The following is a 24,479-nucleotide window of genomic DNA, read 5'->3' on the forward strand; positions in this document are numbered from 1 at the left end:
AAAGGGAGTTATGGACTTTGATTTAGATGGCTATGAACTAAGATCCAACAATAGACTCAATACGGGTGGAGGAGGAGTGGCACTGTATGTTCATAATACCCTGAAATTCCAGGTGTTAAAAAGCTTGTTAACTGTGATTGACAATATACTTGAAAGTATAACTAATAAAATCTGTAAAGAAAACAGTATACGTACAGTATAAGTTTATTTCCAAAAATCACTAGACCCAGTCAACACAGTACAGAAGGGTTAAATGTGAGGAATCCATAAATGCATTAAAAATGATTTATCAGCCCAAAATTGGGATGAAATTTACGACAAACAATGCGTTAATGAGGCCTATGAATGCTTCTTAAAAATATTTGAATCATTATTTAATAAATAAATTGTCCTATTAAAGCATTTAGAAAAAAACAAATTATAGTCAATGCCCCTGGGTCACAAAGAGGCTACAAAATGCCTGTAAAAAGAAAAACTGTCTCTACAAAGAGTTTTTACAACGAAGAACCAAAGAGACAGAAAACAGATATAAAAAATACAGGGGGGGGGGGAGACACCGGACGCATCTGGCGCTCCGGTGCCCCCCCCCCAATGGAGCGCTAGCGGGGGTTTTTTTTTTGTCGCGACTATGATTTCCGACCATTTCTTTTTTTTTTTCGGCCACGGTCCGAGGTTGTGAGGCTACAGCATTTACGGCGTCTGCCACCGTTTGCCGCTCACGTGCCTTTTTGGCATTAGTAATGCCCAACCGGGCCCTCCAAACAACAATTTTCTCCTCTTTTCCACCTCGCCAACGATAACTTCTACTTCACATTGAGTGAAGTTACGTTTTTTTGATTTCCTCTCCGTGTTTGCCATGGTTTCGCAATCAATGAATATTAATTTGTGAGCATTTCACGGACTATTTATGGGCAACTATGGGCGTGTCATGAAGCCGCAAAAGCTGCGCTACATTTAGAATTGGTTGTGATTTATTAAGGGAAAGATGCGTAGGATGTGCGTGCGCACGGTTTTATAAATCGTCCTATGTTTCATCCATACGCCACTTCTGACGCAAATCCTACGCAAAGTTTTATAAATGAGGCCCCTGATCTGGAAAACCTGCATTTTTAGAATTTGCATAAAGAATTTGTAAGTTTTCTCCTTGAAGTGGAAAAGTTCTGATTGGCTGGAAAACACTTACCATTTCTTTGAGGAAACGCTTAGCCCACTTCTTTTTATTCTTTCGCTCTTCCTGAAACAAACATCAGATCAAAACACGTCATCATTGTGGATTTTTCTTTTGTGTCACAAAGTCAAAACTTCTAAAGTTTTAAAGTAGATCCATGTAGAAGTCATCAGGGGGACCAAATCCTCCTCAGCCCAATCAGCCAGAAATGGAGAGAGGGGGAGAGAAACCCCATGGATCCCAGAGCACCCCCGGCATAAGGACCCACCCACCCGGCCAGGTGCATCAGAGGCCCCCCAACAGGTCCCCTCCAGCACCACAGAGCACGGGTAACATCAGGACCCCAAGGCCAAAGCCACAGGTAAGGTGGGCTCAGCCGTACCGGACGGCAGAGATCTGGGCCAGGGGGCGCTGGACACACAGACGTGGGCCAAAGGGGGAGCCAGGACCCAGAAGACCCAGGAGCCACCCACCACCCATTTGGAGTCTCATCAGCACAGGCCAAAGGAGAACCAGGCGCCCAACGCGGGGGCCGCAAAGATAATGATGCAACCACAACTCCACCCCTACCCCCCACACTACACTACCCCCCTAAAACCCCCTTCAACCTACATCTCCCTGAATTTTCCTCCCGTATCTGCCCACAGTGCCCTCCCCATCCTGCAGAGGGGAGGGTGTGCCCCAGCGGGCCCCACCTACACACTCTCACACACATTCTTCTGGTTGCCCCCTGTCACCACACAGTAACCTTTGCCGGCCAATCGACCCCCCTGCTACTGCTCCGGCCAACAGGATCCCCACAATCCAGGCTGTCCAGAGAGGACTCAGGCGGGTCAAGACTGGCTGCCACTTCCCAATCCCACCTATGTAGCTTGGTGTGGGCGTGCAGTTTTTGTGCTGCAGGTACAATGGGGGGGTCTCCAGTGGGGTAGCCAGCAGATTAACACCCAACATGGACCCTGTCCTCTGATCCCGACCAGCAGCCACCGCTCTCCCCGCGCCCAGATGAAACCGACCAAGGAACTCCTGCGTCCTGCTAGGCAAGTGTGCAGCCCCCCCACCTCCCAGGCAACCAGGGCCATGATTTTTGTAAATGATGCACATTATATTCCTTGTAATGTATTTGAAAATGTTTCATTTGAGGAAATGCAAATGTCAAACATTTTCTAGTTTCAACCAAAGATTAGAGGACACTCTGACTTTAGCATTGATTATTTAGACTGACAAGTTTGTCCCTGAAGGGTCCACGACAACGTCACAAGTTCAAATCAAAGTAAAGTCTGTGATACAGAGTCATCAATGAGTTTGATTCAAGGTTCAAGTCACTGTTTTACTCCTTTAAGTTTGAGACAAAAACAAGTCTCTGAGGAGCCAAGTTGAAGTTTTTGATCCAAGTCAAGTTTGATGGGAACTCTTGTTTAGACTTCAATCTTCTCTTGGGATCAAATCCAAGTCTGAGTTTCTCTTTCAAACCATTAGAGCCTCAACTTTCCACAGAGCAGCAGTTTTCTCTGGATCAGACTCACCTCATACAAGCAGAAGTGTTTTTCAAACACGCCATTTTTCATCAGATCCTCCAGACCTTCTGTCAGAAATAACAACATATCTCTGTGAGAAGATGCTGCACTGCTGCACATTTTCTATGCTGATGATGTGTTTATGATAAACCTAAAAAAACAGCAGCTCCTACTCACCTCCTGTGTCTATCTTTGTCTCATTGAGAATGGATTCAACAATTAGGATCCTGAGGGAAAAACAAAAGTGTGATAAAGTTCAGACTATAGAAACATTGACAGTGAGACACGTTTTCAGACTTTCTCATCCTGCTGCATTCTAGAAAATTTAAAAAATAAAACATTTTATTTCAATAAGAAAAGGAGGGCCGTGAATATAAAAAAAGAATATTTTACATTACTGTAAATATTTTAAATTCCTGATTTTGTTTCAATCCACAGATCGTTACATAAGATCTTTAGGATATTTTCAGTGATTTCAAAACCTTTTGTTTTTAAACAGGCTAAAATTACACTGTTAACTAGTCTAAGCCTTTGTGCATGTGGATATGCACGAGTCTTTATATTGGTGTGTGTGTGTGTGTGTGTGTGTGTGTGTGTGTGTGTGTGTGTGTGTGTGTGTGTGTGTGTGTGTGTGTGTGTGTGTGTGTGTGTGTGTGTGTGTGTGTGTGTGTGTGTGTGTGTGTGTGTGTGTGTGTGTGTGTGTGTGTGTGTGTGTGTGTGTGTGTGTGTGTGTGTGTGTGTGTGTGTGTGTGTGTGTGTGTGTGTGTGTGTGTGTGTGTGTGTGTGTGTGTGTGTGTGTGTGTGTGTGTGTGTGTGTGTGTGTGTGTGTGTGTGTGTGTGTGTGTGTGTGTGTGGGTGTGTGTGTGGGGGTGTGGGTGGGTGTGGGTGGGTGTGTGTGTGTTACCTGGTTACTGGACGTTTGCTCTCCACATCGTCACTCTTGTTCATGGAAGAGTCTTTAGGGAGGCAAAGTTTAGCGTTCATCAACTCTTTGTTTGCTCTCAGTCCATAATAAATGTTGCCATCATCCTCTTCTTCCTACACATACATGAACACACATGTGCACGGAAACACACACGTCTGAGTTCTCTGTCTTCATCTCATCATCTTCATAATTTGGGAAACTCACCTCAACTACAAGCTCTTCTGCTTTCAGTTTCTTGATGAAATCTTCCTGTTGATCCTTTAGGTCCTTTTTACCAATAAGAACAAAGTCGTTCCACTGAGCCTGTTGGAGACCCCCCCCACACACACACACATCAGTAAATAAATCTATGACAGTTTGTCAGAGGTTTGACAGGATAAGGAACGAGTACATCAGAGGGACAGCTCATGTTGCCTGTGTTAGCGACAAAGTCAGAGAAGCCAGACTGAGATGGTTTGGACATGTTCAGAGGAGGGATAGTGGATATATTGGTAGAAGGATGTTGGAGATGGAGCTGCCTGGCCGGAGGGCAAGAGGACGGCCAAAGAGGAGATATATGGATGTCTTAACAGAGGACATGAAGTTGGCTAACGTTAGGGTAGAAGATGTTCATGATAGAGTGAGGTGGAAAAGGATGATTCGCTGTGGCGACCCCTGATGGGAAAAGCCGAAAGAGAAAGAGTTTGTCAGAGGTTTGCTTGTTCTGCATCTTTTAGGAGAGTGATCAGAAAAGGTTCAGACAGGGTTGCCCACTCTCCCCCTCTCTTTTTGCAATATTTATCGAGCCTTTAGCTGCAGCAATAAGACAGAATGAGAGTATTAAAGGAATTAAAACCAAACACAGCCATCATAAAATTAGTCTCTATGCAGATGACATATTACTGTTTTTAAGTAATATACATTCTGTAAATGAAACGGCAACAATCATTAATGAATTCTCTTCTATATCAGACTATTCCATTAATTGGAATAAGTCTGTTTTATTACCACTGAACAGTAATGCGGAACAAGGACTCACAATACCAGTTAAATCAGGCAATATAAAATATCTAGGTATTTATTTTTCCCCCAAAAAATCAGAACTGGTGCAGCTAAACTACACCCCATTACTGAAAAACATACAGGACGATCTAACACGCTGGACCAACCTGCCTTTGTCCCTTATGGGCAAGGTAGCCACAGTAAAAATGAAGATCTTACCCAAAGTTAATTATCTCTTCTCAATGATTCCCACACAACCGCCATTAAAATGGTTCAAAACATTAGACTCATCCATATCAAGCTTTCTATGGAACAATAAACCTGCAAAAATTAGTCTAAAAACTTTAAAATCTGCAAAAAGCTGTGGAGGATTAGAACTACCTATTTCCACAAATACTTTCTTGCAAATAGATTACAATATATCTTAAAATGGTTAAAAAATAATCCAGAAACCAACTCATGGTTAGACTTGGAACAGGCGTTATGTGGGAAGATCAACCTGTCAGATCTTCCATTTATCAGCCAAATAGTTAAAAAACAGGATTGTTTCAAAAGTATTAATATAAATGCCACTTTAACAGCCTGGTGGGAATTTCTCAAAATATCAAAATCATCAATTCAACCGTGCAAAATGACACCCATCTGGAACAACCCAGACATCCTCATAAACAAAACAATTATCCACTTCCCAGCTTGGGAAGCAGGGGGCATAAAACATCTAGAGAATATAATTATTGATAGAAGATTCATAACTCCCCAGGAACTTCAAGACAAACATGGAATATATAACTTCTTGGAATATCAGCAACTTAAATCAATTATTACTAAAAAGTTTAAATACAGAGACAACGATTTAAAGCTACCAGATGTAGTTACCACTCTGATCAATTTCTCAATGAATAAAACTCTCTCCAAAATATACAAACTTTTATGTAATTTAGATAACAATATTTCACTTCCGACAACAAAATGGGATGCGGATTTGAGCATCAGCACAGATGAAAGCTTTTGGTCAGAACTGGGGGGGGTTGGCGGGGGGCGCTGCTCGGGGGGGGGGGCCCAGCGGCGCTGGATGGGCTTCCCATCTACACCTGGGGCTGGGATCGGTCCTTCCCTGGCTCTGGGGCGGGACGGGACAACCCTCTTGGGGCCCCCGGTCGCTCTGGGTGTCATCCGCTTCGGCTGCGGGGTCTGGGGGGGGGTTGGGTGGGGGGTCTTGTCGGCCCTGTCCTGTGGGGGGTGCATTCTGGGGGAGGGGGGGGGGCACTATTGGTACGGGGCAGGGGGGGTTGACGGGTCGGGGTCTCCGCTGAGGCCATCGGCGGTTTCCCCGGCCGGTTGGCTGCCTCGGTCCCGTCGAGGCCTGACCAGAGCTCTTCTAGGGCCGGCGTTTGGGGGTGGGGGCCTGGGCCTGCTCCGGGGGGGGCCAACGCTTTCTGGCTCCTCTCTCTCTGTGTGGGGGGGGTGGTGCTGGGCCTGGGGTGTCGGCGCCTCCGGGGGTGGGGCCCCTGGGCTGGGTGGGCCTGGCCCCCTTGTTGGGGGGGGGGGGGCGGGGGACAGCTGTTGGACCACCGGGGGACAGTCTATCGGCTGTCCCCAACTTACCCCCTTCCTCATATAACCTCATAATAGGGTAAGGGGGTGGGGGGCTTAGCCTGCGATGAGCCTTGGGGGGGGGGGTTACTAGGCAGTGGCCCCCCTCCTATGGTTGCCGTATGGAGTGGGCCCCCCCTCTTTCGGTTTTATTTGCACCTTAAACATGTAGGGCCCTTGGTAGGGGGGGTGCTTGGACATCACTGCCAGCAAGCAGCAGATGTCCTCCTAGCACCCTACCCGCCAATTTTAACTGCACCCCCCTTAGTACATACACCCCTCCCCCCCTCAATATATACATCCCAACATAAACACACACACATGCACACACACACTATCTCAAACACACATACACGCACACACATTTTGCAAGGAAGGTGGGACCTAGGACCATCTGTCTCCTGCCTCTTCCCTGGTGGGGGGTACGGGCCCCTTTGCAACGGCGGCCGTGTCCCCGGGGTGCCGGCTTCCTGGGCCCGGCGGTGCTCTCTCCGCACGGTGGGGGGGTTCACATTACATCTGAGCCAGGGGTGTTCGTGTCCCTGGGGGGTGGGTTCTGGTCCTTGCTCCTGAGTGCTGGGCCCCGCCAAATTTCCAACTGTGGCCGAGCCTGGTCGGGCCATATTTACATCACCCCTTGTGGGCCCTCTTTTTTCCCCGTGGTTCCCCCCTCCTGGGCGGGGGCGGCGGGCCCCTGCCTCGCTCCTCCCTGGACCAACCGTGGGCCGGGCGGATGGCTGCCTGGAGTGCGGAGTGGGTCTCCCTTGGGGGGTCCTGGCTAGTACCTGGGGTTGGGGCGGGGGGATGCCCGGAACTCCTGGGTGGTGGTGGTGGGGTGCTCGTCTGGGGCTGTGGGCGTCCTTCTCCGGTGGGGCCCTGCGTTGGGTTCTCCCGGCGCGGCGGGGGGGCTGCTCTCCTGGTTGGGCTGGGGCGGCGCTCTCTTTCCCTCCGTGCCTCCCTGCTCTCTGGCTCTGGGGGCCTTGCGGCGGCCCTGCTGGCCCTGGCCTGGGTGGCGGGCTTGGTCGCCCGGGCGGCGGTTGTTCCCTGCCGGTTCCCGTGTGGCGTTGGGGGGATTCCGGCTGCCGCTGCTGGTGCGGTGGGGGTCTTGGGGTGGGGATGGCTGGGCACTCTCCCTCCTTCTTTTCACGTTCCACCATCCATTTTAGAAGAACATAAACACTCACCTGAGCACAGGTGTTAGCTCAACAGACTGAATGACTGAAATATTTCACACTAGTTGGTTTTAAGGCACAAGTATGCATGTGAACACTATCTGTTTTGTGTACATGTCGACAGGTGGACATTTTTGCAACTAACAGGTGTGTTTATAACATTTGAGTGTGTGTGTGGACAGGCTCCGCCCTTTTTTTTTTTTACATTTAAACCTTACCATAATGATTAACAACCAGTAAACTTGTTGCTTTATGCTGCTTCATGGTCTTATCCCCCTTCCCCTCCTATTATCACCCCTTACCCCCCCTCCCTCTAACGTCCCTCTCTCTTCTTCCCCTCTTTCCTTTTCCGTCCGGTCCAACACCAAAGATTTTCAGACATGTTTGAAATTAATAAAGTTTGGCCTCAATTACAAAAGGGGTTTATTCAGACATACCTCTGGTTTGTCTGTAGATTAATAACCCCTCTTGTTAAAGTAAAATATGTCCAACCCAAGAGGCCCTCAGCTCTCATCTGACTGCCCAGCTGTTGGACAGGACAAGTTAAGAAAAAAAAAAAAAAAAAAAAAAAGGTTCAGTCTGACATCACCACCCAAACATGGAAACGTCCCTTTGAGGCTTCAAAAACAGCTCAGATGAAACTGAAGCCGGGTTCTTGGATGTTCTGGTTTTTCTTCAGAAATGCAGCAGTTTTCCCAGAACTATTTCAGAAACTCTTGAAGATGAGGCTTTGCATGGAACATGAATCAGCCTCCAACCTGCCTGGACCCATGGAAAAACCATCATGGATCGGCCCACTTCCAATGTGGGATTTCTTTCAGAGAAGAACTTCCAGTGGTCTGAAGACCAGAGCTCCCCCTAGAGGTGACTGTGATGTCACCTACAGAAAAACAGCCTTGGGACAAAATGCTCTTTCTGTGAAGGCCGGTATATTTTGGAACAATCTCTCCCTCTGTTGGAGAATGTGCAACACTACAGACTTTCCAAACCCGCCTTAAACAGAGCTTGAAAGTAAACCTGGAATCATTGATGTTGAAGCTGTAACTTTGCATCTTCCTGTGATGTTTTCCGTTGATTTTATGTACTGATTTCTGTTTCTTTTCTTTAAACTCTCTTCTCATCGTTCTGTCGTGTTGGACGATAAATCGATTTTATCGATTAATTTGATTTGTTGTTTTTGAAGATTTTTTTGGGGGAAAATCTTCATTTTCTTTTCCCAGCTCTTTGTTTTCTTGAGTCTCCTTTGTTAGAACTAAAGTCAGATTTTCAAATCAAGTCAGTAGCTGCATTTACATGGACAAAACTAATCAGAAAGAATGCTTGATCGGAAGAAAAATGCATCATGTAAACACGCCGTTCTGAATACTCTGCCCCGATCAGACTTGTTTGGATTCAAATTTCTTTCCGATGGAGATAGGTTGGTTATGCTGATTGTTTATCCGATCATTGTTCATGTAGACAGTTCATTCCGATCATATGTCACTACTGCTCTGGTTATGTCACGCATAGACGGTGTTTTGCTTCAGAGAAAGCTTTGGAGCTCAAACAGGACTGACCTGCTGCTCCGCGGTCACCTGGTGCAAAGCCCGGACGTCTCTGCCCTCCGCCCCTGCTCTTGCCCTGTGGGCTCCTTGCCTCTCCCTTCCTATCTTCTCTGACACCCCTCGTGAGGGGGGCAGCAGGGAGGAGCGCTTCGTGCCCCCTGACGTCCAGACCCTACAAGGTGTGGACGTGGCTGCTGGTGGACGGAGCGGACCGTGTCTCTGAGCAGAGCAACCAGACATAGCTTTCTGTTTTAGGGGCGGGGAGGATGCTTTCTTACGTGTGGGAGGCTTTAGATTGCCGTCCGTCCCTCAGCTCTACGTGAACAAGCAGCCAAATTCAGGAGAACCATGTCTCCCGTCTCAGAGCAGAGCTTGGACCAGCAGCTCACACATGGCTTTTGGGCGGTGTGCAAACTTTTCAAAGCAGAAATGTTGCTCAGTCCTTAGAAACTGTTCAAACAATCACGTGGATTTGTGTTTCCAGTCGTATCCCGACAAAATAAAGGCTGATGTTATTCCCACATATTTACATGCAGCCAGGATGCAGATTGCAGCGTTTCCCGCATGGTCTTGGATTTTGTGTCCATCAAAAGGCTAATGTTGTGAGCGCTTGCTAGCCTCTCCTAACACTGGCTTCTTCCGACTTCGTTCTGCCACAAAAAAGCACTGACCAGACAGATTAAAAAAAATGATAAGTAAACAAAACTGAACGAGACCAGGAAGTTGGAGTTGTACTTAACATTCAGTTGAGTTTTAATGTCCCTCTCCCCCATAGTATGATCCGTGTTATATCTTTTGTAATTATTTTAATTTTTTTGTAATGTCTGTGGCCTTTTCTTATTAATAGGCTTTTTAATTGAGTTGGAGCAAAAATATACTTAGCACACCACGTGATCCGCGCAGAGATGTGTTCACCTGGGTGATCACAAACACACTTATTGTGCAGATTCTTGGCTGCATGAATGACAAGTCGCCAACATGAATTTCCAGTAGTTTTTGAGCTTTCTGTGATCTCGGGTATGCGTAACGCTTATTCCGATCTACAATGAACAGCACCCGTTCTTTTACGAACCACAGTTTGAATGCAGCTACGAAAATATAGGAGTGTGTGACTGGCTGCTCTACAATAACTTGTGAACAGGGTCTAAATGTTCAAAACATCTTAGAAAAGAAAATATAAAAAATGGTAAATGAATTTTGTTTCTCTTTTACTGATTTGCGTTCTAAAAAAACGTTCAACACAGATTCAAAATTGGGAGCACATACATGTGCGAAAAGCTGTTCTCCACCTTGAACTTCATTAAGTCCAAGTACCGGTCCAGACTTAGGCCGCATTTACACTGCAGGTCTTGATGCTCATATCCGATTTTCTGACTATATCCGATTTTTTTTGACGACCCGCTTACATCATCTTTTAAAAGTGACCCGTATCTGATTTTTGCATTTACACTATACAATGCTGAAACTATCAAACGTAGACGTTCTGAGGACTACGTAGCAGTATTTCCGCCTTCCGCGGACCTTTTTCGGACTTTTGTGACTGCGGTTGTCATGGAGGCAACGCAGTGACGGAAGGAGGCGTTGCCTTGGGCGCTCCAGAGGGGGATGCACGGGGGAGTAAAAAGGAGGGCTGCTCGGCTCTCTCTGAGTTTTGAATGAGGAAGTGTTTGCAGACGTGCTGTACTAACAGTTTGATCCAAGTGTTGAACCTTTCCTGCGCGATGACTTCTCTTTTCCGACCGTAGTCAGAAACACACGGGAGATTTCTCGGGGTTCACTTTTCCGTTCTGAACCCTCAGCCTCCAGAGTGGGCTAAGAAAGACTCCAAAACTTTTGGGCGAGACACCTTATTTTTAATTTACGGTTCTCCGACAGTCCCCCGCTCCCCGCTCACACCCCCCCTCTCTCCTTAAGTTACACACCCACACACACAAGCATGCGCGCGCGCTCACACATGCGGTCCCCATCATACACGCCCCCTGAAGAAATAAACGGCTTCTAGCCTGTTCCATAGCAACGGTGTACCGCTTGATTAGTTACTGTTTGCGTCCCGACCGGGACCGGACCGGACATAACAGCGATTTCTAACTACGGTCTGAAGCCTGAGGCCGAAAGGTAACACGCTGACAGCAAAATCAGCGCACAAAAAGCACCTTAATATTTCGGTTTTATTTCGGTTTTATTTTCACTTTAGACATGTAGGGTCCTTGGTAGGGGGGGTGCTTGGACATCACTGCCAGCAAGCAACAGATGTTCTCCTGGCACCCTACCCGCCAATTTTAACCGCACCTTAGACATTTAGGGCCCCTTGGTGGGGAGGGTGGGGGGACATCACTGTGAGTAATCAGTAGATGTCCCCTTAGTGCCCTACCCGCCAATTTTAACTGCACCCCCCTTAGTACACACACCCCTCCCCCCTCAATATATACATTCAAACATAAACACACACACATGCACACAAACACCCTCTCAAACACCCATACACGCACACACATTTTACAAGGAAGGTGGGACCTGGGTCCATCTGTCCCCTACCCCTTCCCTGGTGGGGGGTGCGGGCCTCTTGGCGATGGCGGCCGTGTCCCTTGGGTGCCGGCTCCCTGGGCCCGGCGGTGCTCTCTCCGCACGGTGGGGGGGTTCATATTACACCTGAGCCGGGGGTGTTCGTGTCCCTGGGGGGTGGGTCCTGGTCCTGGCCCCTGAGCGCTGGGGCCCGCCAAATTTCCTACTGTGGCTGAGCCTGGTCGGGCCATATTTACAACACCCCTTGTGGGCCGCCCTTTTTTCCCCGGGGTTCCCCCCTCCTGGGCGGGGGCGGCGGGCCCCTGCCTTGCTCCTACCTGGACCAACCGTGGTCCGGGTGGGTGGCTGCCTGGAGTGCGGAGCGGGTCTCCCTTGGGGGGTCCTGGCTCGTACCTGGGGTCGGGGCGGGGGGATGCCCGGAACTCCTGGGTGGTGGTGGGGTGCTCGTCTGGGGCTGTGGGCGTCCCTCTCCGGTGGGGCCCTGCGTTGGGCTCTTCCGGCGCGGCGGGGGGCTGCTTTCCTGGCTGGGCTGGGGCGGCGCTCTCTTTCCCTCTGCGCCTCCCTGCTCTCTGGCTCTGGGGGCCTCGCGGCGGTCCTGCTGGCCCTGGCCTGGGTGGCGGTCTTGGTCGCCCGGGGGGCGGTTGTTCCCTGCCTGTTCCCGTGTGGCGTTGGGGGGGCTCCGGCTGCCGCTGCTGCTGCGGCGGGGGTATGGGTGTGGGGGTGGCTGGGCGCTCCTCCTCCTTCTTTTCACATTCCACCATCCATTTTAGAAGAACATAAACACTCACCTGAGCACAGGTGTTAGCTCACCTTTGCACTAATAGTTTGCATGATTGAATGAAAGATTTCACACTAGTTGGTTTAAAGGCATAGGTATGCGTTCGTGAACACTATCTGTTTTGTGTGCATGTTGACATGTGGACATTTTTGCGGCTAGCAGGTGTGTTGATAATATTTGAGTGTGTGTGAACAGGCCCCGCCCTTTTTGTACTACATTTGAACCGTACCGTAACGATAAACAACCAGTAAACCTGCCTGCTCTATGCTGCTTCATGGTCTTACCCCCCTTCCCCTCCTATTATCACCCTCCTACCCCCCCCTCTCTCTAACGTCCCTCTCTCTTCTTCCCCTCTTTCCTTTTCCGTCCGGTCCAACACCAAAGATTTTCAAACATGATTGAAATTAATAAAGTTTGGCCTCAATTACAAAAGGGGTTTATTCAGACATACCTTTGGTTTGTCTGAAGATGAATAACCCCTCTTGTTAAAATAAAATATGTCCAACACAAGAGGCCCTCAGCTCTCATCTGTTTGCCTAGCTGTTGGACAGGACAAGTTAAAAAGAAAAAAAAAAAAAAAAAAAAAAAAAAAAAAAAAGAAAATGTATGTTTTAATATCTTATTCTTTATTATGTTACAGCTTTATCCTTAGTGTGAAGTGAACTTATTTTGAACTATCCAGATTTATGGTCGAGTGACATTCCTTTTTGCTTTATGGTTGCAGCATCCTGTGAAGACATAGGATGTTCTTTGTGCAAAATTAGGTGTTTTCCATAGGTGCAATAAATATGCCATGGTCTACATCCGTACCATCTGGGTTGAAGATTCTTCCCCTGGGAAAGTGTGAAGATTCGTGTTCTCATGTGGAGGTTGGAGCTGACCTTTGCTCTGGATACCGGTAAAAGGAACCTTGAGTTGCCCAGGAATGATTTACTCTGACCAGATGGGGACTCTTTTGATCATCGGACGGTGTGCGCCGGTGAAACGGGCCCCCGAGAGGCGGAGTAGATCTGAAGCTGGCAGCCGTCAGCCATTGGCCAGAGGAAGCAGGCAGGCTATCAGCTGACGAATCAGAGCGACCAGGGGCGGAGGACCAGCGACCATGATCTTTCCGGAAGGCGGGGATTCAAACACATCTTAAAAAGACTGGTTTTAAAGTTTTCCATTGTTCTTAGGAAAATCTACGAGTAATTCGCATGTAACTTGTGCGTCAGTAGATCTTTACTTGAGAATCCAGATATATCTGCATTAATGTTTTAATCTGTGCTTTAGAACTATTGTCAGGGAAATAAACTCCGTGTATTTTTAAACCGGTTGAATCCTTGTTTGTTTTACCACTCTCGACTATCGAACATGCATGGATGGAAAGAACTGAAAAGCGGACGATTTCTTTCCTTCAGTGTGAACACTATCTCTTTTGTGTACATGTCGACAGGTGGACATTTTTGCAGCTAACAGGTGTGTTGATAACATTTGAGTGTGTGTGTGGACAGGCCCCGCCCTTATTGTACTACATTTGAACCTTAATGTAATGATAAACAACCAGTAAACTTGTTGCTTTATGCTGCTTCATGGTCTTATCCCCCCTCCCCTCCTATTATCACCCCCTACCCCCCCCCCCTCTCTCTAGCGTCCCTCTCTCTTCTTCCCCTCTTTCATTTTCCGTCCGGTCCAACACCAAAGATTTTCAAACATGATTGAAATTAATAAAGTTTGGCCTCAATTCCAAAAGGGGTTTATTCAGACATACCTTTGGTTTGTCTGAAGATTAATAACCCCTCTTGTTAAAGTAAAATATGTCCAACACAAGAGGCCCTCAGCTCTCATCTGCCTGCCCAGCTGTTGGACAGAACAAGTTAGAAAAATAAAAATAAAAAAAAATAATTCATGTGATCTCAGTTGGTGGTGTCCTGAGTTGACGTCACTGACATACGACTCGCATTTACTGGGGAATATCCGATTTGTCTGCTTACGTGGCACACGCAAATGCATGTATCCGATTCGTTTCCGATTTATTTCCACATATGAGAGAGGCCTGTATCCGATCTGAGAAAAACGGAATCCATGCGCTTTTGTCCTGCTTACACATTCACCGGTCATATCCGATCTGTGCCAAATGAGAGGAAAAAATCGGAATTGTGTCACTTGAACAATGCAGTGTAAAGGCAGCCTTAGTGATGAGCATCTTCAAGCCATACTGAGGGTCTCAGCCAGGGCCGGCCCTGGTCTTCTGGGGGCCCTAAGCGAAATTTAATTTGTGGGCCCTCTAACTGATCAGCAGCACCAAAAAAACACAACTGTTGTTGTAATATAAATGAGATCTCTTTATTAATACATTTGTGAATTATTGTTGCTGCCGAAGAATTGAATACAGTATATTGCCTGCATGTTGGATGCTCATTTAGCGGTGCCAAACTAATTTTAAATGCAAAGAAAAAAATATGACTGACAAATGTATGTATGCACGGACGGACGGACGGACAGACAGAGATATTTTTAATGTAACATTAGGCACTTAACATATGACATTCACAAAACTCCAACTTATTAAAAACAGCAACTTAATACCAAATCAAATGACAATAAAACAATCCAACATAAAGAACACAACAGCTCAATGAGGGGATTTTGGAAAGTCATAGTCTTCATCAGTCTGAAAAGGACCTCTTTGCACCAAATCCATTCTTACTGGATCAGAGAGTGTGGTTGGCCGTTCAGCTGGACCAATTGGATTTGAGGTTGGTGGAATTTTGGATCCAGTCGGCTCCTCTTCCATACATGCCTCTCTTGGAGCCTCTGGAACATGAGATACAGAACTTCAATAAAAGCAAACAGTGAAAAGTCAAACAGTCAAATGTTTCCCTTTCAACAGAAGATGTGGTGACAGGAGTTTCTTCTGCAGCTAAAAAAACAAGAATTATTATTATACAATAATCAATGATAAAGCTAATAAAATATCTATAGCAGAATACTAATAATATATTTGTCATGTTTTGAGTTTGTTGTGTCTTGTTTTTCGTATTGGTTCTTGTTCTGTCTTGTTTTGGTTCTGTTTCCTGTTTTATTTTGAAAGGTTTCCTGGCTTGTCTTGTTTCTTGTGTTTTACTTCCTTTGGTCCCCATCTGCCCTGATCGTGTTCACCTGTGTCTTGTCTGCCCTGTCTGCATTTAAGTCTTGTCTCTGCCTTCCTCCTGTGCTGGTTCATTACCTCTGTTATGGTGTTCATGTCATCCTGTCTAGTTTCATGTTCCTCGCCACGCTCGCGTTTTCATGTTTCAAGCCACGCCAAGTAAGTTTTTGTTTTGTTCTGTAAACCTGCTCTGCAGCGCTTTTTGTTTGTTTTTTTTGTATTAAATCCACTAGTCCCTGATCCGCGTGTCTCCGCCTCTACATCTGGGTCCTACCGGCTCTCGAGCCAACCCCACATCGTGACAATATTGGCTCATTTAAAATCTGTGTGCAGGTTTTTCCACAATTTTATGATCTTTTTTTATATTTATAAGAGATTTATTGTTTGATTATTTGCATGAGGTCATATTTATTGATTTAATTATGAACAGTTGGGGCTCCATTCTCTTCAACTGCTGTTTGTGAGAAAAGTGTTTATGCAGACACTGTTTTAAAAAAAAATTACCAATACTTTTTGAGAGCAGAAGAAACTGTCGGCTGAGACGGAACTGTGCAAAACATCCTCATTATGTAAAACCAAAACTGCAAAATACAAATAAGAAAAAAATGTACCTATTTATTAATAATAAATCTGAACACTTATTTGAGTATAAATGGAAATATAAGCATTTATACACTTCTTTATCTATTATTTTGTATGTTCATAATTTTATAATTAGTACATTTATTTTGTTTGTCATTTATAAATGAGAACATTTATTTCCCATTTGTATTTGGTAGTTTTGATTCTCCATATTTCATGCCAAGGCAAGATTTTAATACACACACATTATTGAAAAAGTCAGACTACCAGACTGTTTACTCTATAACAGATAAACAGCAGTTTTTATACTGACATAAACCGGAAAATGCAGAACGAAAATATGTGTTAGCAAAACAATTAAACAATATGATAACGTGAGTTAAAACATTTATCAGCCATCATACCGTTTTCATTATTTACTCTTCTCTACACTCCTCCGTTTTAGAAGGTCATGTCCGGAAATCTTGGTCTTGGAAATTTGGGTATCAGAATTATTTTCCAGTTTTCCATTGGAAATTACGACAAACGGGGTATATGTGCAAACTTCACCTCAGATTGATTGCGCAGCTGCACAGAAATACTGGATAATGTAAAAAACATACTTCAAACTTACCTTGTGATTGGTGTTGAAGTTCTTTATCTGTTTTCAGCTCCTGATGGATAAAATCTCTGTGGCAGGAGGTTTTCTTGTTGTCGCTTTGATCAGCTTAAAAAAATGCGCTCGTTTTTTTTCTTTTCCCCAACTCTATTGAAACAAACTGCGCTCGCAAATGCATACTTTGCCAGGCTCAGATGCAATTACGTTGACCATGTATGTGTTTGTTTGAAGCTCAATATAAAAAGAATTAAAAAAAATATGTTGACCAATCGTTGCTAAGAGTGGTGTAACGTCATTATTTGGGTTTCCAGATTGGTTCAGGTGTGCTGATGGGGGGGATCATTAAAGTGCAGGCAACTTTCTTTTGCACAACATTCATTTTGGTCTTTTTTATTTAATTTTTGTCGCCACTTCGGGGCCCTGGTGGTGACGGGGGCCCTACGCAGCTGCGTAATTCGCGTATAGGGAGGGCCGGCCATGGTCTCAGCTGTACCAGAGGAAGCAGCAGTAAGAAGTAGACAAGAGAAGCCGTGTTCAGAAGAACCCTTTGATGGAGGTTAAAGATGTGTAAAATGTAAGAATTTTTAGTGTTAAATAGTTATAATTCAATAGTGTTAACTGAACTGTGTTAATGAGGATGTTTAGAACCGAAAACAGTTGATTTTTTAATTAACGTTTTTGATTTTATATAATTGATAGTTTTTTTGTACATTTTGTATAGTCAATAGTAAACATGTTCCTTACAAAATTACTACCAAAGAAGGGAGGTACCCGAGGAACTTACACACAACTTCTTTCTACCAGGGTCCTCGTTCATCTTTTTTTGGGTTATAAAATATTGTAAAAAGTCAGATTGTTTTTATTTCTGATTCAAACTGGGCGATTGGCTCTCAGACACTCACAAGTTGTAATAATCTGTTTTGAAGTGCAATATAACATTACGATTAATAAATCTCATTGTTTTTATGTGAGGCGTCAGGACAACCTCTGTTGGGATCTACAGCTTCAGAAATGAATGGATCTGAATCTGTCACTCATCTTAAGTCTGAGGAATCACAATCCAAACTGTTCATGAATGCATGAAAAAGGTGAAGTTAAAGAAACTAAATTCAGCTGAAAGTCAATCTTCTGACTGAATTCTCTTTTCCTCAGATTCTGTCATGTTTACTCATCTGATCTGGAAAACCTGCATTTTCAGAATTTACGTGAAGAATTTGTAAGTTTCTCCTTAAAGTGGAAAAAAGTTCTGATTGGCTGAAACAGACTTACCATTTCATTGAGGAAACGCTCAGCCCTCCTCTTTTTTTCCTTTCGCTCTTCCTGCAACAAACACCAAGCAAACATCAGATGTGTCATCAGATCTTTGTGGATTTTTCTTTTGTGTCACAAAGTCAAAACTTCCAAAGAACATCCAGTTTTGTCAAGTTGTTTAAAAATAGGTAATTTTTGTCAAACACATGTTCCAGTGTTTGTCTCCTTCTATTAGTCATTGTTGCAGTTTCTGTTTTTACAGATATTACAGTTGTTTTCAGTTGACAGTTTTCATCCTGTATAGTTGTTGCAGTTACCAACATTTCTCTAGTGCCTTAAAAAAGTATTTACTCTCTTGACTTTTTACAAATTTGGTTACATTGCAGCCTTAAAGTCAATGTTTTGTTCATGTTTTGGTTTATTGGTTTATTTAAGGACCCCCATTAGTTTTTACCAATGTAAAAACTCTTCTTTCTGGGGTCCACTACTAAAAATACACACATTATTACAGGAGTTTTGAATAAACATGACAACTAATACATAGCACATTCATTTACTTAAAAAGTTTTTACAAATTTCAAACATTAAAAAAATGCATGGTGTGAGTTTCTCAAATGAGAAAAGATAAATCACTTATTTTATGTAATATCATTATGAATCACTGACTTCTTTCGAGTTTGAAATCTACTCTGCTTATTACCAATATTTCTAGAGGCAATATATTCCAGTAACAAATCGCTCTATAAATGGCTGTTTTTGAGTGATTTAACTTGTGTTAAGAGTAAAGTAACATCAGAGGCTCTTCTTGTAATAAAATCACATCTAGAACAGCCGGCAGTAACTGCGATGCTGTGCGGTCTTTGCAACGTCCAGATCTGATGTCCAGACAGAACCAGACTACACACAAATCTGTCGTTGGCTTTCATTCATGACAGACTTTGATGCATTCAGTTGATATCGGTCCTAAAGGACAACCCAGATCCAGTCTAGCTGCACTTGACCAAACAGGACAATGGTCCAAGCTACACAAGACTAAAGACTGGAGAACCAATCTTCTTGTTTCTGTTAACATATAATAAGCATTGCATGTAATTATTGAAATGTTTTCACTTATCAACAATGTTGCTTATCTGTGTGGTCCATGACATTGTTTGATCTAGTGTTAAACACAGCAGTTTGACTTCCTTAGCTTGTTTGATTTGAATTTTTATTAAACTTTAGAACCCAAACGTCTATGTTGATGAAATAAAATGAGAAAAATATTTACATTAAACTTTATTTTTTGAAGTAGAAAGCAGAAATTTGCAAAAGTATTCACCCTAGGGGTGGGTATTGGCAGGAGCCTAGCAATATGATACGTATCCATTATTGTATTTAAAGAAAGACTTAGGAAAACTTTACCTGAATATTAATACATCTGTAATAAAATTGAGGAGATTGAGGAAATAAAGTGGTTTATTTTCAACATTGCTTAATGTAGCTTATCCAGTATTTTTAAACGGTTCTGGAGCCTGAATGGTGCTAAGTGAGGGGAAAAAACACAAATTCTTTCCATAAACAATAAAGTGTGATAATGAGGCAATGTGACAAGGGGAAGGACATTTGCCTCAAATGGCTAAGATGCTTTGTTTACGTGAAAGTCTGCACCGCTGCAGCTCCACTTTCTCACACGCGGAAGTAAAAAAATAACGCTCATCGCCACGACGTTGGCCTTTTTTCAGAGCATTGAACACATCACTCTGATCCATCAGGTCGCTTAACCAAACCTAAAACTTTTGCCCGCTTTGCCGACAGCGTTTTGACTGCATTAGCCGCTGTGCAGCAGCAGTGCTTCACTCAATCCTATCTGGACCACTAAAAAGCACCGTAATCCATGTTTTGATATGTTACTGGCAGCAACATGGCACAGAGTTTCGGTTTGGTGCCCATTCCAAGTAAAAGCTAAATGTTTAGTGTTGTTCAACAATAAAACAAGCTGATTTTCCCTGAGATCTTGTAGTTGTTTTGTGAGGTGTAAAGCTGCTCAAAGAGGCTCAGTAGGGGGGGCAGCCAACTAGCGGTGGGAGTTTAAAGTGGAAAACAAGAGTCAGACGTTAAAAGGACGCTCATAGATAAATCAATTAATATAGTCCTGACAGCATTTTGATACAAATATATTTCCATACAAATATCACCAAATGATCTCGATATCCACGAATCGATTTTTTCCAACACAGCTAATTTACCCCCTTTTTAATAAAGTCCTTAAAAAGTTCTGGTGTTAAATACTTATATAGTGCTGTGGTTTTTAGGGTCTTATTCTAACTAAAAACTGTGATCTACGTCCTCCAGCGGCTAAATTCTGTTGCAATAATTATGAGCCAATCACGAATGAAACAGCTCTTTTAGAGCCGCTGTTTGGAGGGAAAAACAAGAACATGGCTCCTTCATGGGAGCCGTGTTCCCATAAAGCTCTGTTCTTCATGGGGAAGGAGTCAGACCTGAAACTGCAGTGTTGAAACCCAAACAAACCAAACCAGTTTTATCTGGTCATGAACTGCTGAAAGAAATGGCCAGGTTGGGGAGGGTAGCCACCGTCTCCCCAACTCCAGCTGCAAACAAAGGACTCCTAATGACCTAAAACCATGTAGGCCACGGAAACAACACTATCCTGTTTCAGGTCTGACTCCTCCCCCATCAGCACAAATAAACCAGCTCTTCTACCAGCTATTTCAGAATTGACAAAGCCTTTTGGATAAGAGGTGAAACATCTTGAATTTTAAAAACCAAGTCCAGATGACAGCCTTTCAACCCACTACTATGATCAAATACACTTTATTGACATGAGGAAACTACACCAGAGATTCTGTTTTCCATGTTTCCATGAGTCTTGATCACGTGGCCAGCCTAAAGAAATAATAATGCAAACAAAAAGGGTCTCTATCTGCTATCGTTCAGGGGGCTGGGACAAATGGGTGGGCGGGCAGGGGTCAGCCCGCGGGCCGCAGTTTGGGGACCCCTGTCCTAAGATGTTAACATTGCTGTGCATGCTAACACTAGATCTAAGACAGACATGAAAGACACTGACTGGTTAAATTAATTGATAACATTTTTGTACTTTCTGTACAAGCACAAGCATTGTATGAGTGGTTTTGTGTGAATGAAGTGCACAGCTGTGTATGATAGTATATAGATTAGATATAATGGAGGGAGAATTTGACAGGGAAACCCATGATGATGGGTGGGGCCCTGGGGGGCCATGGAGATGCATATGGTGCAGTTGAATAATTCGAAGATTACGGTAAGAAAACCTGCCCAGACATAGAAAAATAGGAGCAAATGAAATACATGGAAAGCTATATAGAGGAATTGTGGAAACAGAAAAGTAAGCTAAGATAACAGGAGATGCAGCGTTCAGTAGGAAAGTGGTTCTGGAAAAAAGCAGACCTGCTTGTGAAAATAAGAAACACATGAAAAGCCGAGTAACAGAGAACCAGAAAGTGGATTGTTGGTAATAGGGAGAGACAAACGGAGAGGAGAAAGGAGACAGAAAAAAATGGAAAGTAGTGGTCTCAGGAAAGTGTAGAACAAATGATGAGGGGATATGATGCTGTTATGATGACTACTGGTCATTTTATGAACTTTCCTTCGCATAAGCCTGATATTTGTAATAAACTCCAAATAGGAATAGAAATGTTGTTTTCCTTTGGAATGTCACTTCTTTGAAAGAACAGCAGAGAGAGAGGAGCTGGCTTTGCCCGTGCATGCCCGAGCCGAACTCTGCTGCAGGCATGTGGATGGAGACTGGGGGGGCATGAATGTTAATAATAGTTATAAAAGATTCATTTCAGTGAAATGGTTTATCTTGTTCAAGTGTTGAGGTACCTAATTTGTTGTTTTATGTATTTTGGTTTTAATTTTATCAAGTTATTGTCTGCATTATCTCTTGATTGTCTTTGTTTTAACAAACCTGTTGTGGTTTAGAGTGGGAATTGTGTTTTTGTTCAAATAGGGAAAAGTGAATAAGGAATAGAGAAGGAAAAGCAGTTGATGCTTCAAAGAAAAGATGATTATGCTGGCAGCCAGACATGTTGTAGATGACTAATAGAAGAGGTTGATGGGAAGGAGGGTGCAACAGGAGGGGGGGGGGGGGGGGGCAACAGCACCGCTCTGCCCAAAAACATCTGAGGAATTTCAACCATTACCTAAAGATGTTAACATTCCTGTACATGTTAACACTTGAACACAGACATGAAAGACACTGATTGCTCCCATGATATGGGAAAGGTGTTTTCACCTAAAGTACCACCACTTTCCAAATTGACAGGAGATCAGTACGAGGCTTTTCCCATGATTGAAGTTCCAAATCCCTGTGATGGTCAGAATGAAGGGTGCACAATTTTTGTATTAGAACATAGACAAGGAGGATGTTAAAAAGGCAAAAGAAGGTGTCAGGTCTTACAAGGAGGATGTTAATCAGTTTGCAAAATTTGAGGCGAGCTTTGATTATCATAGAATTCGAATGAGTAAAGTATTCAGAATACATTCTGGAATGGCTGCTAACGATTATTCGGAGCTTACTAACAGCATTTTGAATAATAGCCTTACATGCCGGTTCAAGAGATGCCATTAGAAACAGTGTGCAGAAACATTACGTAGGATTACCTACAGGAACATTTTTGTGGGATACAGGAGCTTGAGGAAACCACGTGCAAGAACATATTTCCAAACCAAATTCAGTAACAGTGTGTTCAGCAGATGGAGAGAGAATTCATGTGGCAGACATAGAACCTGTGTGGATTGAGGATCCACAGTTGTCAGTGTTGCAATACTCAGACTGCCCAATAAATCTGCTGAGACGTGATGGAACATTGAAACTAAATTTGACTCTTGCTCCAGATGAAAGTGGGAAAAAATAATGGTGAAACGAAGTCAAACGGACTGACGGACTGTATGTGATACAGGGAAGGGGAGAACCATTTTATTATTATACTCTGGATTTCCCAGACAAGCCATCTGCAAAGCATGGAGATGCATTGCTACAAATGGCAAAACAAAGTGTTCTCAATGTACAAAGTGCAATGTCATCAAATGATCTGCATATTATTATGTGGTCCAAAGGATCCACTGATGTAGGTTTAGCTAAAGGATCACTTCCTGTTCAAATGAGACCATTAATGACTTACAGGGCCTATGTGAGGCAGTAACAAAAACGTGAATGTTGTCTGGGATTGATAAATTACTGTCACACTTGGGTGCCAAATTATGCTGAAATAATGGCGCCTCTTCAGAAAATAATGTACGAGGAGGAACTAAAAATGAGTTCTCCTTTACAATGGATGGAAGAAACACAGTCCGCTTTCTGTAAAATTAAACAAGTTCTAACATCAAGCTTTGCCTTGGCACTGCCAGACTGCAGTAGGTAGTTTGTGCAAATGGTAGACTGCAAAGGTCATTTAATGACCTTGGTCTTAGTGCAGCAACATGGAGCAAAAATGAAACCAGTGGCTTATTTTTTGTCAAAATTGAAAAGTGCAGTATGTGTGAGAGCAGTCATTGCAGCATCACTAGCTGTAGAAGCCAGAGCAACCATAGTGTTACTTAATTCTTTAACACTTGAAGTACCACACATGCAGTCTCAGATTTATTGTGCAAAATAATCAACGAGCAAACACTTTGCTCTCATTTTTCAGTACAGGCTGTTGAATTAGTGGCACTGACAGAAGCCTGTAAGATGATGAAAGATAAATATGAAAAATTAATATGCCCAATACTGGCATACTATGGGGATGGTAAACTCTACAGAGAAACCTGTTGCACATGCTAAACTATTACAAGAACTGCTACATACAGTCCAATTACCAAAAACATTGGTGATCTGCAAATGTGCACCACAGGAGAAGACCCAGTTTTGCTGGGCACTGGATTTCATAGACAAAGTATCAAAAGAAGCAGCTCAGAAACAAATACATGTAATGACAGTGGGAGAACGAAAGTTAATAGGCACCGATACTCTGCATGAACAGCAAGTACAAGGACCAGAAAATGAAAAAAATGTTATGGAAAAAGCATGTTTGAATAAAATAATTCACACTAGTTGGCTTGTAGGCATAAGTATGCGTGTGTGAACACTATCTGTTTTGTGTACATGTTGACATGGGGACATTTTTGCAGCTAACAGGTGTGTTTATAACATTTGAGTGTGTGTGTGGACAGGCCCCGCCCTTTGAGATTTGTATTACATCTGAACCTGACTGTAATGATTATAATCATCCGGATCTTGTTGCTTTATGCTGCTTCATGGTTTTACCCCCCCCCCCCCTCTATAATCACCCATCTATCCCCCCTCTCTCTAACATCCCTTTCTGTTCTTCCCTCCTTTCCTTTTCCGTCCGGTCCAACACAAAAAGATCTTCAAATATGATTCAAATGAATAAAGTTTGGCCTCGATTTCAAAAGGGGTTTATTCAGACATACCTTTGGTTTGTCTGAAGATTAATAACCCCTGTTGGTAACCCTTGTGCTATCCTAGGCACTTTAACATTGGGAGTGGGGTCATCTAGACCCACTAGACAGTGCTCTGAACCTTTTTTCTTCAATCATTTGTGATCTTCACTGGTGTCCATGGATTACATGAAATCTTTCCACCTTTATCCACCTTTGTCATGGTAGGGAGGACACGTCAATGGAAGGGGGGGGTCATCTAAGATAGCACAAGGGTTAAACCTTTTTTGGCAT

The 24,479-nt window shown here is 43.9% G+C and overlaps 1 protein-coding gene across 3 annotated transcripts in view; it reads right to left on the reverse strand.

The window, feature by feature from the left end:
• The window catches only part of LOC105357636, a 315,534-nt gene that overhangs the window by 286,746 nt on the left and 4,309 nt on the right, over nt 1-24,479 (reverse strand). For all 3 annotated transcript variants that reach the window (XM_023953741.1, XM_023953739.1, XM_023953740.1), the window contains exons 3-8: nt 17,781-17,831; nt 3,815-3,913; nt 3,590-3,723; nt 2,863-2,912; nt 2,695-2,753; nt 1,184-1,234 (exon numbers count right to left, since the gene is read on the reverse strand). In XM_023953741.1, coding sequence (XP_023809509.1) covers nt 1,184-1,234; nt 2,695-2,753; nt 2,863-2,912; nt 3,590-3,723; nt 3,815-3,913; nt 17,781-17,831 — 444 coding nt within the window. The remainder of the gene's footprint in view (nt 1-1,183; nt 1,235-2,694; nt 2,754-2,862; nt 2,913-3,589; nt 3,724-3,814; nt 3,914-17,780; nt 17,832-24,479) is intronic.

The sequence above is a fragment of the Oryzias latipes genome, chromosome 3 (genome assembly GCF_002234675.1).
Source record: "Oryzias latipes chromosome 3, ASM223467v1".
NCBI classification, from domain to species: domain Eukaryota; kingdom Metazoa; phylum Chordata; class Actinopteri; order Beloniformes; family Adrianichthyidae; genus Oryzias; species Oryzias latipes.